This window comes from Zingiber officinale, chromosome 7B, assembly GCF_018446385.1.
Source record: "Zingiber officinale cultivar Zhangliang chromosome 7B, Zo_v1.1, whole genome shotgun sequence".
In the NCBI taxonomy this organism is placed as follows: Eukaryota; Viridiplantae; Streptophyta; class Magnoliopsida; order Zingiberales; family Zingiberaceae; genus Zingiber; species Zingiber officinale.
This window is the reverse complement of record NC_055999.1, coordinates 47508185-47526595: the sequence shown is the minus strand read 5'-3', so window position 1 is coordinate 47526595 and position 18411 is coordinate 47508185. Positions and strand designations below refer to the sequence as shown.

Here is an 18411-nt window from a genome sequence, read left to right as displayed (position 1 = left end):
CTAAACCTAAACCTAAACCTAAACCTAAACCTCCTGACCATCTCTCTGCCTCATCTCCCTCTTCCCCTTACTGCATCTCTTCCCCTTCTTGGATCTTGGATCGATGAGGAAGATCAAAACCACCTGCTTCTTCTCCACGCTCGCCTGCACGATCTGGCCGGGCCAGTCCGGCGGCTCCGGCCTCACCGGCACGGGGGCTCCGTTGAAGGCTCTTGCTTGCTCAACGACGGCGGCGAGCTCGTGTTGAGGCAAAAGGAAGCAGAGAACTCTGAGGAGCTCAATTCGACCTAAACTCTTTGCTTTCCCCGCCGTTAATAGGGCAGTTCCCTTCCTTGGTCGCCCGAGATTCCACTACGGAGGTGTTACTTGTTAGGGTTCCATTTCAATGTCTCCGTGGATCTGTTAGTTGATTTCTTCATTTGTCTTATTTGTTTATAATTTTCCTGGATTTTTGTTTCTGGCTCCTAATTTCCTGTGAATCTACCTTCATCTCATTTTGCAAACTCCTGGATTTTTTCATTTCGCCGGTTGATATGGTTGCTCGAACAGGAATGTAGGTTGATTCCTCTCGGCGGCGGCGACGACATGGCTGAAGGGAGTGATGCGAGGGCATGGGAGGAGCTGATCCCTGATGCCCTGGGCCTCATCTTCCGCAACCTCCCTCTCCAAGAGATCCTCACCGTTATTCCTAGGGTCTGCAAATCGTGGTCGCGGGTAGTGTTGGGCCCCTACTGCTGGCAGGAAATCGACATCGACGAGTGGAGCCAGCACTGCAAGCCAGAGCAACTCGATAAAATGCTTCACATGCTCATAGATCGCAGCTGTGGCTCCTTCCGCAGGTTCAGTGTTTCCGGCCTCCATACCGAGTCCATGTTCACCTTAATTGCATACCAGTATGTAGATCTCATCTCATCTCATTCAAGCTGATTAATACCCTTGAATTTAATAGCTTGCATCTGCTTAATGCATGGAGATAGCTTCGTTAAATGATGACTTAATTAGTATGCTTGTCGCTGTCACTCTCAATTATACAAATTGTTGATAAACAAACCAAGCTCGTGGTACAAAATGACAAAAGTTCTCATGAAGTTGTGCTTTATCTGGAGTCTTCCCTGTATCACCATGCAGAGTAACAGGGAGACGAACTGTTGGTAACAGTCGCCAGTGAAAATATTGAGTTTCTGGTCGCCTTCGTTTTGGAAATTTCATCTTTTTAATGAAGGTCTATTTTAGATTTTTCTTTGCCAACTACATACATCATGGTACCTTCCTGTAGGAGTAACAACTAGAGGTGCAAAGGATAATCCACTTTTTATGCTTCCCTCGTACTGTTTTTTTTTTTTTTAAAGTTTGTTGATAAATTCCTCTCGCCAATTACCACACTATAACTTACCATTCTAGATGACATCTCTCTGGTAAATTTGTTCTTTGTTTTGTTTGGAGGATAAAACATTCATTCTTGTTAGTAGGTCAATTTGAGTTTGGTGAGAACTTAGTCCTCTAAAAGATTTGGGTGAACTTTTGTTTCGATGACTGATCGTCACTATTGCTGTTCTTCTATCTGTCTAGTGCTGGTTCCCTTCAGAGGTTGGAGCTTCCAAGAAGTGAAATGAACGATGCCATTGTCAAACTTGTTGCACCAAGATTGTGCAATTTGACTTACTTGGATGTCAGCTACTGCTCAAAGATAGGTGCTTGTGCGATCGAAGCGTTTGGATCTCTCTCTTTCCGATCCCTATCACTACGCCCTCATCGCTTCCAATTCCTTCGTCAAGGTAAAAGCATCGCACTCTCGGTTCCGGTTCCTTCAGCGATGCGGCTGTGGAGCTGGGCCGTGAACTGGTACTCCCTCCCTCGAAGACGAATTAACTTCTACAACTTCACCTTCAATCAAGACATCATGAAACAAATATGCTGATTATTTCATGTGTTTGTAGGTGAAGAAGAGAATCGATTTAGTTTATGGAGGTGGAAGCGTGGGATTAATGGGGCTGATTTCTCAGACAGTTTATGATGGTGGATGCCATGTTCTTTGGTACTACTTACTTTTTTGTTTTTCGTCTTCTTTTCTTCTCTTGCGCTGTTGTTAGAAGAAAATTCTAATTTGGCGTGCGTAGGGTGATTTCTAAAGCTCTTGTTCCAATTGAGGTATGGTTTTTAGCCTTCTTTCTCCCATCTTTTGTCCATAGACTATATTTAATCTGCTATTCCTTCATGAATATATGCTTTCAAATGACTTAACTTGTTGAACTTTGTTGTTTCTTTTGTATTTTAGAGTAAGTTTTTCCAGAAGGCCTTTCAACAGTAAATGAATTTTGTGATCAGTTCATGAGTATATAAGCCTCTTTAGATGTACTTTTGCATCTATCTATACGTATATATATAATGGTAGGAACAAATTAAAAAAAAAACTCGAGTAGGATTTCATTGTGTAGAAAATTATGCTAAGTTAATTTACAGGTTTCATTTTATCAAAGGAATGATAATTTGTGGTATTTTCTATCCTGTTTTTGTTTCAGATTTCAGGGGAAACAGTAGGTGAGGTAAAGGTAGTTTCTAATATGCATGAGAGAAAAGCTGTGATGGCTGGACAAGCTGATGCATTCATTGCACTTCCTGGTAAGTGTTAAATAATTTCTCTTGTCATGTTTGCTTTTCTAAGATCTACCTAGTTCCCGAAAATAATTCGCAATGTTATTGTAGGAGGATATGGAACAATGGAAGAGGTGATGGAGATGATAACATGGTCACAACTTGGAATTCATAATAAACCAGTGAGTTTGCATCTTTTTCACAAAACTTCTGGAAAATGTCTGTTCATGTAAACATTTCTTCCTTTTTTGACACAGGTTGGTTTGTTAAATGTTGATGGCTACTACAATTCCTTGCTCGAACTATTTGACAATGGTGTGAGAGAAGGTTTTATTAAGCCGGCTTCTAGGCACATCGTTATTTCTTCTCCGAATGCAACTGAATTGCTTGCGAAAATGGAGGTTAGTTGTCTACTTGTCTCTATAATCTCAACCTTATTTTGTGGATGCGACTATAGTCACATTTTCCATCTGGTATTGAACAAAAACCATTATCTATTGGATATATGCTTGGTCGAGATTTAAACTCTTCACTGAAAATCTAACAGATGTTGTGAAGTGATACTTGAATGCAAAAGTTGACATCTATCAAAATTAAACATTGAAGAAACTATGGAGCACAAGCTTAGATGCTTTCCCCTACTAAGAAAAAGTTAATTTATTTTCTAAAATTTTGATTGCGAAACTTGAACTTGTCCATTGTTTCGAGTTGCAGCTATACACTCCCTTGCACCAAGAGGTTGTTCCGAGGCAGAGCTGGGAGGTTGTGAATTTATGACTATATCTAGGGATCAAATTCGTTTGCTGTTGTTTTCAATAAGTTTCAGTATCACATATTATTCTTTCCTTCAGTCTGTTTCTGGGGAACCTCATGGCTCTAAAAGTTTTTCATCAAGAATTGCAATCCCTTGTGACATTCTCAGTAAATGCAATATCAGTGTCTTATTATTATTGCAAGAAATGATCAAAATTTGTTTCTCCATTTGATCTTGTCCTCATGGATAGGGTGTTCTAAATTGGATAAAACTATGATGCTTTTGGAAAAGCAGTCTATAAAGCAACAGTGGATGTGTAAACATGTTTCCCTTCTAACTTTTGATGATCTGAAGAGTTAAAATTGAACAGCTCTACTGGAGACTACATCTTAAAAACTAAAACAAGAAAGAAATATTGCAACTAATTTAACAGTAGAAGGTTCATCATTGTTGATAGTGTATGTTTTTCTAATGCAAGTCTGCGTAAATTATAATTTGATTAAATTATGAATAATGAACAAAAGGTTTTGGGTCAGGGGAGATGACAAGTTGCTGTTTTTTAGTTAGTGAATGGTTAGATGGAAGCAAGTGGGATATTATTGTAAAACCATGCACTAAACTGGTGAGGGATGCTCTACTTGTTAGTTAATGAATGCTTCAGGTTTAGGTACTTATTTGAAACAATTAACAACTGGTGCTCTACTCCAGTTAATTCATGGCTGGACAACAGAGTTTTGTCCAGCCAAAAAAACTATAATCAATAATCAACTAATTATTAGTTTAGTCTCATTAATTATTGCATGTTATTTTAAGGACGCTTACCAATTAAAATTGCCAACTGCTGGCTGAATTGATATTCTTCAACAATGAAGCATTACTTTTTATTATTGCACTATCATAATAAAAACAACTCGTTAAGAAAAAAAGCAATAATAATAAGGCAATATTTGTGAGGTCTTTTGAACATTGTTATTTAGTATGAGCATTTGTCTAATAAAAAAGTATGATATAACTAACAAGATATAATATTTGTGGATATTTAAAAAGACTGATTAAGAAATAGTTACCTTAATCGCAGTGAGCTCAGTGGGGTCGAATATTTGGATCAGGCCTATAAACAGCATTAGATAATCACTATCTGCATACATCATCATTGAACGAATCTGTAACGTCCAATGGGTGTGTATGTTTTGAAATATTCATTCCTTGGATATACCGAACTATCATATCACCTTCACAAGTATGGAAAATACACTTGCTAGATTTAAATACAGAATGGTTTCTGCATGTCCGTGAGATGAAAAAAAAAGTGTGTTTACTATTTAATATTCTCTTCAGGGAGGTATGGACGACTGGAAGAAGTTGCAGGCCTTGTGGAGTTCTTGGCCCTTAGTCCTACATCGAGTTACATTGAATGGACCCAAAAGGAAGCTCTAACTTGCTGTTTTGGGTGCTGAACTAAGGAGGCAGCTGCCTTCTTGCCGCATTCCTTGCTGCTGTGGTTGGTAGCAGAAATCACAGAAAATAGGGGGCTTAGTGCAGGATATTTAGGATACCAAGATGGCATCAAAGGTAGTACAATAAATAGTATATCTCTTCATCAGAGGTAGTTTTGTTCTTCTATGCTTCCTTCACTGGATTTGTTGTGTAGTCATATTTCTTTATTTAACCATTATCATGCCTAGTAAGTTGTTGTATGATGCTGTCGGTTCTTATCAATCTGTACACTTGAATTAGAAGGAGCAAATTATCTATGTTATATTCTAATCAGCATATACTAAGTGTCATATATGAAAGTTTTAGATTCTATGTTATATTCGTTATCTTCCACAGCAGCCTTTAAAAACTCAGTATTCTATTTTATTTGATACATGTACACATTTGTTTTAGTTATTTGACATATGGTGGATTTATGTGTTTTTACAGTTTACAAATCTCAAGTACTCCAGAGTTGAAATTGATGAAGTGCGGTTCGAGTGGGCTGAATGCATGCTATATTACATTTGAAGTGCGGTTCTACCTTGATGTGTTAAAAGAATGTTCTACCTTGATTTTGATATCTATTAGCTAGCTTTTGATGTAAAAAGAATGTTTGGGTATTTTATGGATACTCTTGTAAGAAGATTATTTATATAATTTGTGAATATTTGTGTATTTTATGGATATTGTTGAATGAAGAATATTTGTATAATTTGTGAATATTTATGTATTTTTTTTATTATTGTCGGTTTTTCATTGTTTCGGAAATAAAATTTGTGCTGTTAAAAAATATACATATTACATCGGTTTTCCACCGCTGCAAGACCGGTGTTATTAACTAATATTACATCTGTCATTTACCGCTGCCAAAATTGGTGTTATTAACATACAATATTACATCGGTTTTACACCGTTGATGAAACGATGTCGTTAAGTGATACTACACCGGTTAATAACCGATTCGAAGACCGGTGTCGTTAAGTGATACTACACCGGTTTTAATCCGATGTCTAAAATGACAGACTTTTAACATCGGCTTCATAGACATCGGTCGAAAATGAAATAGACACCGGTGGAAAACCGATGTCTATGAGGGTTTTTGTTGTAGTGACCTCCGACACGAAGGTAAGCAAGCGTGATTTACTTCTTAATAAATCATATAACATCAAAATGCAGGAAGGTGAGACAGCTAGTCAACTTCACGTGCGCATTCAAGATCTTCTCAACGACCTCCATGCAATCAGACAGAAAGTGGAGAACCGGGATGTAATAAGGTACACACTCAACGCTTTTCTGAGGAATACATTATGGACATCAATGGTAGACACCTACAAGGTATCTAAGGATTTGTCTTTAATTAAACTACATGAGTTATTTTTCGAATTTGAATTACATGAACAGTCTAATGCACATTCGGTAGAGAAAGGTATTGCGTTGATTGCATGCATGACCAAGACTCGAGAAGCAAATGCAAAGCACAGAATTGAACCCGAGTCTGAAGATGAATAAGACTTTGAAGACGACGAAACTATCACCGAGCTCGTAAAACTGGTACGGAAGATGTGCAAGAAAAAGAAGGTAACTCAATCGAATACGAAGGTTAAGACTGGTGTTACATGCTACGACTGCAACTAGAAGGGACACTACAAACCAGAGTGCCCAAACCAGAAGAAATGAAGAAGAAAGGCGATGAAGGAAACGTGGTCCGAGTCATTAGAAGAATCCGATTAGAAAGAACACAAGAAAGCAAGTTACCTCCCTCTACCAGTATAAGCATATGTGGCCGAAACTGAGTCCGAGTTTGAGTCAGATATTGAGAGCGAATTAGAAACCAAGTTCGAGCGAAGCCACGGATCTATATCCATTTCCGAAGGGTCTAACCCCACTGTAAGCTCTCTAATTTATGGCACTAATGTAGACGATTTGGAAAAATTAGTTTCATATTTATTAAAGAAATTGGCCAAATCCAATGTCCGGGTCAAGTCACTCCAAAAGGAGATAACAACTCTTAAGGAAGCGACCAACTCGAGTTCTTTGACTGAGTTAGTTCAAAATGGAAGTTCAACCCAAGTCTAACAACTTGAAGAAGAAATTTCCAATTTGAAAACTCAAGTTAAAGAACTTAAGGACACGTTGGAACGGTTCACATTGGGTTTCAAGAATCTTGATCTGATTCTTGGAAAACAAAGAGTCATTTTCAATAGATCCAGACTTGGATTTAAGGCCAAACAAAAATATAGATCTTATTTGTCTATATTAAAACACTCAAATATAAACTTAGTCCAACATGGGTCCCCAAGTCAAACTTGATTAATCAAGTTGGACTTGGTCAATATTGGATCTCCAAGGATTAGGTCCATTACCTTGATAGATCTTATCGAGGCTATGATCTAAGAGAAGCCAATAGAAAGACTATTTTTATCAATAGATAGATTTGTTTGATGCTTGATTTATTTTTTTATTATGCATGATTAGACTAGGATAGATAAGGACCTAGGCGTGACTTACACTTGACTAGTTAGACCTAGAGGTTTCAAAAAGAAAATTAAATATCCAATTTCATTGAAATGCTTTGTATAGAAGTGGTGGATGATCCCATACCTAAGAAGGCCTGGTGCCTCGCTATAGTCTGGAAGCTAATCTTTGAAATGAATATTTAATTAACTAATTGAAAAATCTAAGTTTAACTCAAATATAATTAATCCTTAGATAATAACCTAAATCAAAGATTAAATTAATTATCTCACAAAACTATTAAGCTTTCCTGATTAAAAATCTAGAAAAGGGTGAGATGGACATAGGTTTAAAGTAGTTAACCAAACCTCAATGAATTTAATTAAAGCTAACTCAATTAAAATTCATAATTAATTATAAAATCAAGATTAATTTCAAAATCTAATTAATTATAAAAAATTTAATTTCAAATATAATTAAACTCAAAATGGTAAATTATAATTATTTTTAAATCATAATGAATTTCAAACATCTTAATTATTTGATCATTAATTATAATTAAATTTCAAATTATTAACTCCCAGATTTTTAAAATTTTAATTATTGTCAAGTGTTAATCTTAATTTCAAAAATCTAATTATTTTCAAATCATAATTAAACTATAATTATTTTAAAATTATGTTTAATTTCAAAATCATTATTTTCAAAATTATAATTTCAAAATCATAATTAATTTTAATAAAATTATTTGATTATTAATCTTTAAATCATAATTAAATTTCAAATTATTTTCATACTCATAATTATTTCTAAATGATAATTAATTTTTAAATCATATTTAATATATCAGATTATAATTTTAAACTTAATTAACTTTTAATATATTTTCAAAATCTTCAAAATTTTAAATGTTTACTCATATTTTAAAACTTGAAATTCAAACTTATTGAAAATTCAAACTTATATTTTAAAATCTAAATTTTAATATTTTTTAAAGTTAACTCCGTCTCACACACACTCATAAGCTGAACATGCTTGATAACCTAAAATAGGTTAGATGGAAAATTAAGAAAATAAATAGTAACTTTTATGTTTTTTTATTTACATGTTTGGACTCTAGGAACCTAAAAATTTGTTCTGGCATTAATTAAGGGGGAGTGCAAAGAAATTTAAGACATTAAATTTTATCTCTATTTTCTTAAAATATTGTTTTTCAAAGTTAATATTTCTAAAAGGGAAGTTCAATTTTTTGTAAAAATGAATTATCTTTGACAGAAACTAAGTATTTGTTAAAATATTTTCAAGTATCTTTACAAGAAAATATTTTTAAAGTTAAGGTTTTATTAATTATTTTTAAAAAAAACTAAGCTTTTATCAAAATCTTTTTTAAAGTTGAGTACATCTAACTAAGTTTTTTTTTTCAAAACCTTTATTTTTAAAAGCTAAGTGTTGAAAGCTAAGTACTAAATTTATCAAAGTCTTTTTAAAAGCTAGGTTTTGAAAACTAAGTACTAAACTTATTAAAGTTTTCTAAGTATTTTCAAATCTAAAAATTTAGCTAAGGTTTTGTTGGAAAAGCTATGACAGTTTCAAAACTTACGTTTTTCTAAGTTTTTTTTAATAGCAAAGTATTTTCAACTTTAGCTATGTTTTTTTAAAAATACTTTATTTTTCAAAGCTAAATTTCGCTTAGTGTTACCCTTCAGAGGGAACTTAAAATTAAAAAAGAATAAATTTTTTACAACGCTCTCTCTACTTAATATGCCTTTTTGATTTATGTAAAAGAGGGAGAGAGAAGTCAAAGTTAAGAAGGTTAAGAAGTTAAACATAATCATAACTTTTATAAAAGGGTAGCATAAGTAAGGGGGAGCACAAAGTTTTTTATTGTTTATGCTCATGATACTTATGCTTAAATTCCTTGACTTTATTGTTATGTTTTACTTAACTTTGAACCGTGTTACCATAATCAAAAAGGGGGAGATTGTTGGTGCGGGAAGCATCCGACAATCGAAACTATGTTTTGATTATGTCAAAGAGTCCAAAGTTAAGTTGCTTTGTTATCTAACAAGTTTGATGAGATTGCAGGAAAGCCCTAAGTGTACTTAGGAAAAAGTCCTACCTACGGTTAGACAGGTGGAAAACCCTAAGGGGTGGTAAACCTAGGTCCTAGGGGGTGTCAACCGTAGGTGAGGAAAAGTCCTAGCTGTGGCTAGGCAAAGGTAAAACCCTAGGGGGTGATAACCCTAGGTCCTATGGGGTGGTAACCCTACGCGAAAAGTCTTGGTGAGTCGAGGTCTTTGGGAAAAAGTCCTAGAGTCGGGGACTCTAGGTGGAAAGTCCTGGTGTCGTGAACCAGGTGGAAGACAAGATGAGTCGTGGAGTGGATGTCCAGCAGAAAGTCCTGGAGGCTCGGGCGCTGAGCAAAAGTCCAGTCGGTCTAGAGGATCGGTCTGGCAATAGGTAAACTCTCCTGAGTGGAGTAGCTGAGGATGCGTTCTCCAATGAGGGAACAGTATGCATCGATTCGACCTAGGATTTTCGGTTAGAAATCCGAAGTCAGAATCGGACAGTCCGATGACTGTTAGATATTTATCTTAACCTTATTGTATCATTCCTAACTCTGTTTTGCAGTATATATTTTATATTTTGGACTAACACATCATGAAAAGAGCAAACAAGATGCAAAGCCTCGGATGAACAGTACTCGAGGCACCCTCCATGGAGCATGGAGGCGCCTCAGGTGCACTAGCTGAACACCTCCGCGCAGCAGGGTAGAGGGTGCCCTCCATAGAGATGAGGGCGCCCTAGATGCTGAGCAGAGGGCACCCTTCATAGAGCTGAGGGCACCCTGGACGCTGGTGGAGGGCACCCTCCATGCGGTTGGAGGCACCCTCAGGCAGATAAGAGGTGAAGGATTTAAGGCTTATCATTGCTACAGTTTCGGCGTGGATGAGGGCGCCCTCCATGGTATTGGAGGCACCCTTTATGGGCTACTTAAGCCCAGTTCGAGCAGTAGTAAGGGAAAAAAAAAGAACTCGCAGCCATTCTTTCGTGTGTTGCTCAAAGGACGATCCGATGAAGCTGTAACAAGACACCGACGACCCAGAGATTTAAAATTCAGTGTTTACCATTGTTAGTATTATTTCATTATTGCTTTACTTGTATTTCAAACTATAAATTTTTGAGCTTATAGTGATTGCCCAAAGTAAATGCTCAATGAGCGTGGGCCTTGGAGTAAGAGTCGCCACATGCTCCGAACCAAGTAAAAGGAACTTGTTAGCAATTGCGTTGGTTTCTTTTCTTTATTCCGCTGCATTATTTTGAGTTTTCCGAAATGAATGAAATAGCCACGAGCGCTATTCACCCCCACCCCCCCTCTAGCGCTTTCGATCCAACAAATATTGGATATGGAACATGCTCTTGACATAATGATTATTATATGGGATTAGAGATGTTCATATTGATGTAAATGAAAATTATTTAATCTGGGTAAATAATAAGACATGGATTTCTCCAAGATAATGACTATGTGCCATTGGGAGATTGGATGTATCCTGGATAAAGGCTATGTGCTACCAGGAAAGAGGCTATGTGCCATACAGAGTGTGTTTCTAATTTATTTTAGCAGCTAAATAAAGTGTAACAACTTTGTTAGCATTGATTGCTCAAAGAGCGGCTATGTAAGGTGTAACAATCTTCTTAGCAACTATCGCTCAGTGTGCTTGTTGTCACATGAAGCATTTTCTCTAAGTATGGATTGGATGTTCTAATATGGTCTTTGTGACCAAACTCTCAAATAGCCTATGTGACTTATTAGGTCTTTGTGATCAAACTCTCAAATAGACTATGTGACTTATTAAGTCTTTGTGACTAACTAGTCTTTGTGACTTACCCAAATAAACTAGTCTTAGTGACTTACCTTGGACGAGTGGGAGATGTAAGAAATGGAAACGTGGGAACATGCCCACGTTCCCCACTACTCTTGATGGAAAAGTCCATTATACCCCTGGGGTATTTCCTTTTATAAGGGGTACATCCAAGGTTCATTGGTGAAGTGAGAAAAAGTGGAAGAGTTTTTCACACGTCAGTGGAAAAAGAAAGAGAGAGGGAAGAACATCTGAGGTGGTGGGATTTGGTTCATGGAATTGCGAAGAGCTTTCCAATCCTGTGATCGTTCTTTTGACAGCGAGTCTTGTCATCGCCAATTGTAGATCTGCGAGAGATCGCTGTAAGCATTTACTGTTTATGCTTTTAATTTGTTTTATTCATGCATTTAGAATATCAACATACTCTTCGGTGCAATCTTCGCGGGGTTGTATCGAACTCTAGTTATAACTCCTACACGAGTGTAAGCATGGAGTTAGGGAGATGCACAATGCATAGGAACATTAACTAGCATTGCAACGAAACCCAAATCCTTGTATCTATTCCCCTTCATTCACTTATGCTTTTTACTATCTCTCCTCTCTTTTCTTTCTCTCTAGCATTTGTGAACCATTTTAGATTGTCTAGATAATTCACTGTGTAAAGTTAACTAATGCTTAATAATTCTCTGTGCAAAGTTAACTAATGCTTAATCACTAATTTCACCAAACAAAGAAATAATGCCCGTGAATCCTTTATCGCTCCAACTATATTTGGCTTTCAAATTGTAAAATTTTACAATAAACAATTACTTTGTATATTGTGCACATCCTGTTGGAGTGTATACTAAAAGCCTAGTTTTTGTAAACATTTATTTTGAAATAAAAGAATCATATTTGGTCAATATCTACATTTATTTGTTAAATGTAATTGTTCAATTAATTTATATAGTAGATAACATGGAGTGTGGTGTCACACTCAGAAGATCATGTTATCAGTTCTTTATAAATTATAAACAGTTGTTCACGACTAAGATGGAAAGGAACAAACCATTGAATATTCGTAGTGTAATTAAGTATTAATTTATCTTGATTAATAAATTACACTGGTACACTCTAAGTGTATTGAGTAGGATCATTTAGGTAAGTTCTTTTTGTACTGACTTAATAAAAGAACTAGACCTTAGTTATTATGGAAGTGTGTGCTCTTATTCCTAATATAATAACAAGCACATATATTTAATATTTATTTCCTTGACTTATCAAAGGGTGAGGTTTAGCTCGATAAATCAATATGCCCGATAAGTTGGGAAATGATGTTACTTATAGTGTGTGTTGTTGATTATAGAAGGAATCTGTGTCCTAGTTTTCTAGGTTGAGAATGTCTCCAAGAGGAGCTCATAAGGATTGTCATGATAAACCCTGCAGGTGGACTTAGTCCGACATGACAATAAAGTTGAGTGGTACTGCTCTTGTAGCTAGATATTAATTAAGTGAGTTGTTAGTAACTTACTTAATTAGTGGACATTCGTAATCTTAAACACAGGGAGACTAACACACTCATGATAAGAAGGAGCTCATAATGTAATTTGGGATTGATGCGGTAGTGGGATAATAACTCTCTAGTGGAATAAGTTATTATCGATGAACTTGAGTTGTGTGTTTGGGGCGAGCATGGGATACTCAAGCTCATCGGAAGGCCAAAACCAATTTCTCCTCTAGGTCCCTGTCGTAGCCTCATTATAGCCTCAAGTCCATCCAAATGTAAGGCTCTTCTTGGTGTTCAAGAAGGGGGCCGGACCATTGCTTGGTGACCAAGAAATGGCCGACCATATCCTCTTATAGGGGCCGACCCTATTGCTTGGTGACCAAGCTTGTAGGGGCCGACCAAGATTAATTCAAATAGGAGGGTTGTTTTGAATTTTTAAAAATCTTCTCTTTGTAGAAAACTATAAGTTTTAAAAGAGAGATTTTAATTTTTAAAACTTTCCTTATTTGAATTAGGCCACATGTTTTAATAGAGAGTTTTAAAAGTTTTAAAACTTTCCTTTTTTAACCATCCTCATGGTTTAAGAAAAAAAAAGAAAGATAAGTTTTAAAATTAAAATTTTCTATCATCATGTTAAAAAAGGAAATTTTGTAAGAGAAGTTTTAAATTTTAAAACATGAATTTAATTTTTTTTAGAACTTTCCTTTTTTAACTCCTACTTTAGGAAAGAGAGCTTGTAAAATTTTATAAGAGTTTTTCTTGTAAATTCTATAAAAAATATATTTCCTTTTTCCCTTGATGAGGTGGCCGACCACCTTTCTTGGTACCCAAGCAAGTGGCCGACCATAATAAAATAAATAAAATCATCATCAATTAATTTTGGTGATCGATTCAATCAAGAGGAAAGAAAAGAAAAAATAAAAAGGGAAAAGGAAAAACTAAAGGATGATTTTATTTTTTGTAAAATGTTTTTCCTTATTTGCCTTGGGCAAGTAATATAAAAGAAGGGGTGAGGGGGGCTTCATACAACACAACTCTTATTCTCTTGCTTGGAGACCTTGGTGTGGCTGGCCCCTTCTCCTTCTCCTTTTCCTTTGCTCTCTTCTCCTTGGTGGTGGTGGTGGCCGGATTTTAGAAGAAGAGGAAGAAGCTTTTGAGTGGTGTTCATCTTGGAGGATCATCGCCCAGACGACGCCCAAGGCGAGGCGAGGAATACGACAGAAGATCTCGAGGTCATTAGCTTACAAAGAGAAGGTATAACTAGTAATTTTCTTCCGCATCATACTAGTTATTTTCTTTATAAGAATTCTAAATACAAGAGGTAATTAGATCTAGTTTATCGAATTTATTTTTTGAGTTTGTGTTTTCTTCTTTTTCGAATTTGTGATTCGATTGTTCTTTTTGGTTAACCTAGAGTTATTTAAGGAAATTAAATATTAGCTTTCCTTAAAAGGCTTTGACTAGGTGGTGGTGGTTGCTCCCATATCCAAGAAGGCCATGTGCCTCGCCATGCAGTCCTGGAAGCCAATTTTAGAAATTAATATTTAATGGAATTAATAACATAGGTGGATTTGAATCAATAGTGTTAAGTTCTGCTTGCAATTCAAATCTAAACCATTAAGAATAGATAAGTTAAATTTGGAATCAATGATGTTAAGTTTCGTCTGTGATTCCTAATTTAACTTCTAAAGAACACAATAGGTTATTTAAGGAAAGGTTCGACACTTGTACAAAAAATTTTGTACAATGGAACCGATACGTTTTCCTAGGATTAACCAACACATCCTAGATATAAAGGTTGCTCAATATCATGGAGTAAGTTATAGAATGTAGTTGGATTCTCATCATATTCATTTATCACATCTACCATATCTACAAGCTTTTCATCAAAGAAATTTTGTTCATCTTGTTGGGCTTGTTCACTATCATTCATTGAGATGGAAAATGAGGGTTTTTCTCCGTGTCATATCCACACTACGTATCTTAAATCCATACTATTAATTATGAAATGAGCCATTATAACATCAATATTGTTTCTTCTTAGATTACCACACTTGGCACATGGATAAGAGATTGCATTAGAATCACCAAAATTTTGCATTTCAAAAAGCACTCTCCAACCACATACTCATGTGATAATCTATCCTTGGACATCCATTTTTTTGTCCATTCTAGTACATAAAAAATCAATTATCAATGAAATAAACCTTCATAATTCTTAACACTAATAGATTATATTAATCACTAACATCAAACTTTCAAAAGAATAAACAAGATATAACTACTTCATAAACTGCTTTCAGATTTAGTTGAGAATAGATACAATGGAGTAAACCTATAAAATATATCTAGGCCAGAATTTTATGTTTCTTGTAATTCAAACACTCAATTATAATTTGATAGATTCCTTTAACTAATTCTACATGCTCCAAGAAAGTCTGTGGTAAATTAAGTGAAGTCATATTGCTAAACTAATTGAAAGATATACTATCTAATGAATGGAATCAATCCTAACAAAGAGCAGTTGCACTAATGCTACCACACCTAACCTCAAAACAAAATTAGTATTACATAATTTCAAGCCTAGGGTTTACTGATTTAATGAAAAATCATTTCAATGGGCAAACGAATCCAAACAAAATTTTAATATTGCATAATTTTGAGCCTAGGGTTTAATAATTCCATGCATTATAATAATTCTATTGTATACACCTAAGGTAGAATGAAACAAATATTTCACAACTACAAGAAAGGTTGAAAATTTCACTAGTTGATATTGAAATGAAATGAAAGACAATGAAAGAGCATTTAAAAATTTGTTTGTTAAAATAGAGAGGAACAAATTGAGAAAAAGACTTCCATCTATTACAACTAGAATTCTTTCTATGTTGAGGAGCTATGAGATGCTATGAAAAAGAAAATTATGTCTTTTACTCTCAAATCTAGATTGTAATACCATTTTGACAACGACAATAGGTACAAAATAGTTCTGATAGAACATTTATTGTAAGATCTTGGAACTCACTAGAAGAGTTTACCTTCGCCTGTAGATTCTAGCAGTTCCATTGGTGAAAACTCCTCCCAACCTTCTATCTACCTTGAATAAAGGCTTTCAATTTCATCTCTATGTTTCAAATCTAGTTCTTGAAATAGAAATGACAATACAAGTACAAATTAACTATGAAGCTCATCAAAGAGCACAAAGATCTATGATGTCATCAACGATCATCTCTTATGCCAAAAGTTTCTTCGAGATCAGATAGATGAAGGGGGATGAAATGGAGAAGATGAAGTTAAAGAGAGCATGCAAGGAAAGAGCATAGTAGGAGACTTTGGGATCGATCCATGAAGGTGAGGCTTTGGGATCGTACTAGCAGAGGTGAATCACGATGGTGAGGTGAATCAGATGAAGGCTTGTGGTTTAATTTCAAGTGTTTTCTTCTTAGATGTAGGGTTAATATTTTTTATTTAATTTGAGTCTTTTATGGTCTTTAATTTTGGCACATGTTTTGAGGCAGGAAAAATACAACTATTATAATTCCATTGACAATGATTTATAATCATTGTCTTATTATCACAATTGCTCAACGATAATAGTTTATGAACTGTTGTTCCATGCATTGTGGTTTAACTAAAATGACATTCTCATTGACACAAGTTTATTACATCGTTGTCCTTACTGTTGTTAAAATATAAAAATCGCTTAAAGATAACAAATTTAGAAAACTATTGTAAAATGCATTATTGATTAGAAAAAAGGTGCTCAATGACAAGGGATAGTGTAAAATCATTGTCTTTTGTGTTAGATGGATGCTCTATCTTTTACCAAAATCACAACTGTTTCTCATAAAACTATTGTCTTTGTGGTATTATCTTCTAGCATTTTTGTTGTAGTGTCAATATAAAAGTATTCATCATCTTATTTAGAGTGTAATTCTTTTGCTCATCAACTCCATTTTTCTAAGGAGTATAAGAACTTGTTGTTTCATGTCTGATCCTATGTTCAATACACAACACAGTAAACTACGATACATATTCACCACCTCGGTCATTTTGAACCACCTTAATTTTTTATTAAGGTAGTTTTCAACCTTATTCTTATAGAGAATAAATTTCTCTATAACTTCATCCTTACTTTTGAGAAGATATACATAACAGTATTTTATATTATCATCTACAAAAGTGATAAAGTACTTATTACCACCACATGTTGGTGTACCTTTTAGGTCACACACATCGATGTTAATTAGGTCGAGTGGTTCGTTCATTCTTTCAACATGTTGAAAGGATAACCTTGTCATTTTTACTTCAACACAAATCTCACACTTGTGTTTTAGGTCTCGATGGAATATAGGTATACTTTACATGTTAATCACTCACATAACATATCATAATTAACATGTGATGTGCGTAGGTTATATATGTTTCTAGGTATTGTTTGAGGCACATCTACTTGTATTGCATGAGTATAATCTATGTTTATTACACTATATTTTATTATTATGTCATAGTTCCTTTATATTTGTTCGTAGATATGCTCTTTGTTTATTTTTATTAATAGGATACAAATTAGAGTTTAAATGGAGCAAAGGCACACACTGAAGTAACTTGTAAAGATCCAGCAATCTAGTTGTGTCCCAAAGCACAACCGTGTGCCTCCCAGAGCCACCCTCAGCATCCCAGATGGGTAAGTTGTGCATAGAGGCACAATCATGATCCTCTTCCTAGCAAGATACATGGCCCAATCGTGCTATAAGGCATAATCGTGCCTCTCCTCTCAGTGGGACACATAGTCCAGTCATGCCCAGAGGCACTGCTATGCCCCTCATTCCAAGTAGAGACATGACCCAGCCATGGCAAAAGGTATAGTTGTGCCACTTTCTTCTAGCAGGCACCATGGGTCGCGACATAGATTCCACGATCATTCCTTGAGGCATGACCGTGTGATAGAGAAAATGAGGAGGTCTTCGCCCTGCTTATAAAGGGGACTTTCTTCCCCTTTTGAGAAATCCTTGATTTGGGGCTCCTCCCCCTTCCTTTAGGAAGGGTTTTCCCTTCTAGTTAAACTCTAGAGCCTCCATCTGCAAGTCATCAATGATACATCCTCCTCTGGAGCAAGGAAACACTTTGAATACATCAACAACACAATGATAAGTATCTCTTCTCTGTTGGGGAATCTTGCGGCCGGATAGAAGGGGGGTTGAATAGACGTGCCCCCAAAATCGATAGCTTCCTATGTATTCGTTAGCACAGTGGAATACAAACAATACAAATACGAATACAAAAGTTAAAGATAATGAGAAAGGAAATGCAAACCGCTAACATGTCAATGTAACATGGTTCGGAGATAATTTGCTCCTACTCCATGGCTATCGGTAAGATGGACGATCCCTAAATCCGTCGGTGGATTAGTCCCCGAAAACTCCGGCTAGCTCAAACCTCATTGTGGGTGGAGAAACCTCACCACAACACTCACCAAGAACACTTGGACATAAAGGAAACCTTGAGCACTTAGTGACTACTAATTAGGCTTTAACCATGTATAATTTCGACACCTTGGCCAGCCATCCCAAGCTCCTTCTTATAGAGTTTGGAAGAAAACAACCCTGTTGTTTGACCATTACCAGTCGACTGGTCCTTGCACCAGTCGACTGGTGCCAGCCCAACGACTCTCTACCAGTCGACTGCTATAGTGCATCAATCGACTGCTACAGTGCACCAGTCGGCTGCTATAGTGCACCAGTCGACTGCTACAGTGCACTAGTCGACTGCTACAATAA

At 35.7% G+C, this 18411-nt stretch overlaps 1 protein-coding gene across 1 annotated transcript; it reads left to right on the top strand.

Moving 5' to 3' along the window:
- The first annotated feature begins 585 nt into the window (after positions 1-585).
- Positions 586-3464, top strand: LOC122004328. The gene is made up of 8 exons (XM_042559235.1): positions 586-893; positions 1570-1834; positions 1938-2035; positions 2118-2148; positions 2520-2619; positions 2704-2774; positions 2850-2993; positions 3307-3464. The coding sequence occupies exons 1-8, from the start codon at positions 586-588 to the stop codon at positions 3367-3369; spliced, it is 1080 nt and encodes a 359-aa protein (XP_042415169.1). The 3' UTR covers positions 3370-3464.
- The last annotated feature ends 14947 nt before the right edge of the window (positions 3465-18411 follow it).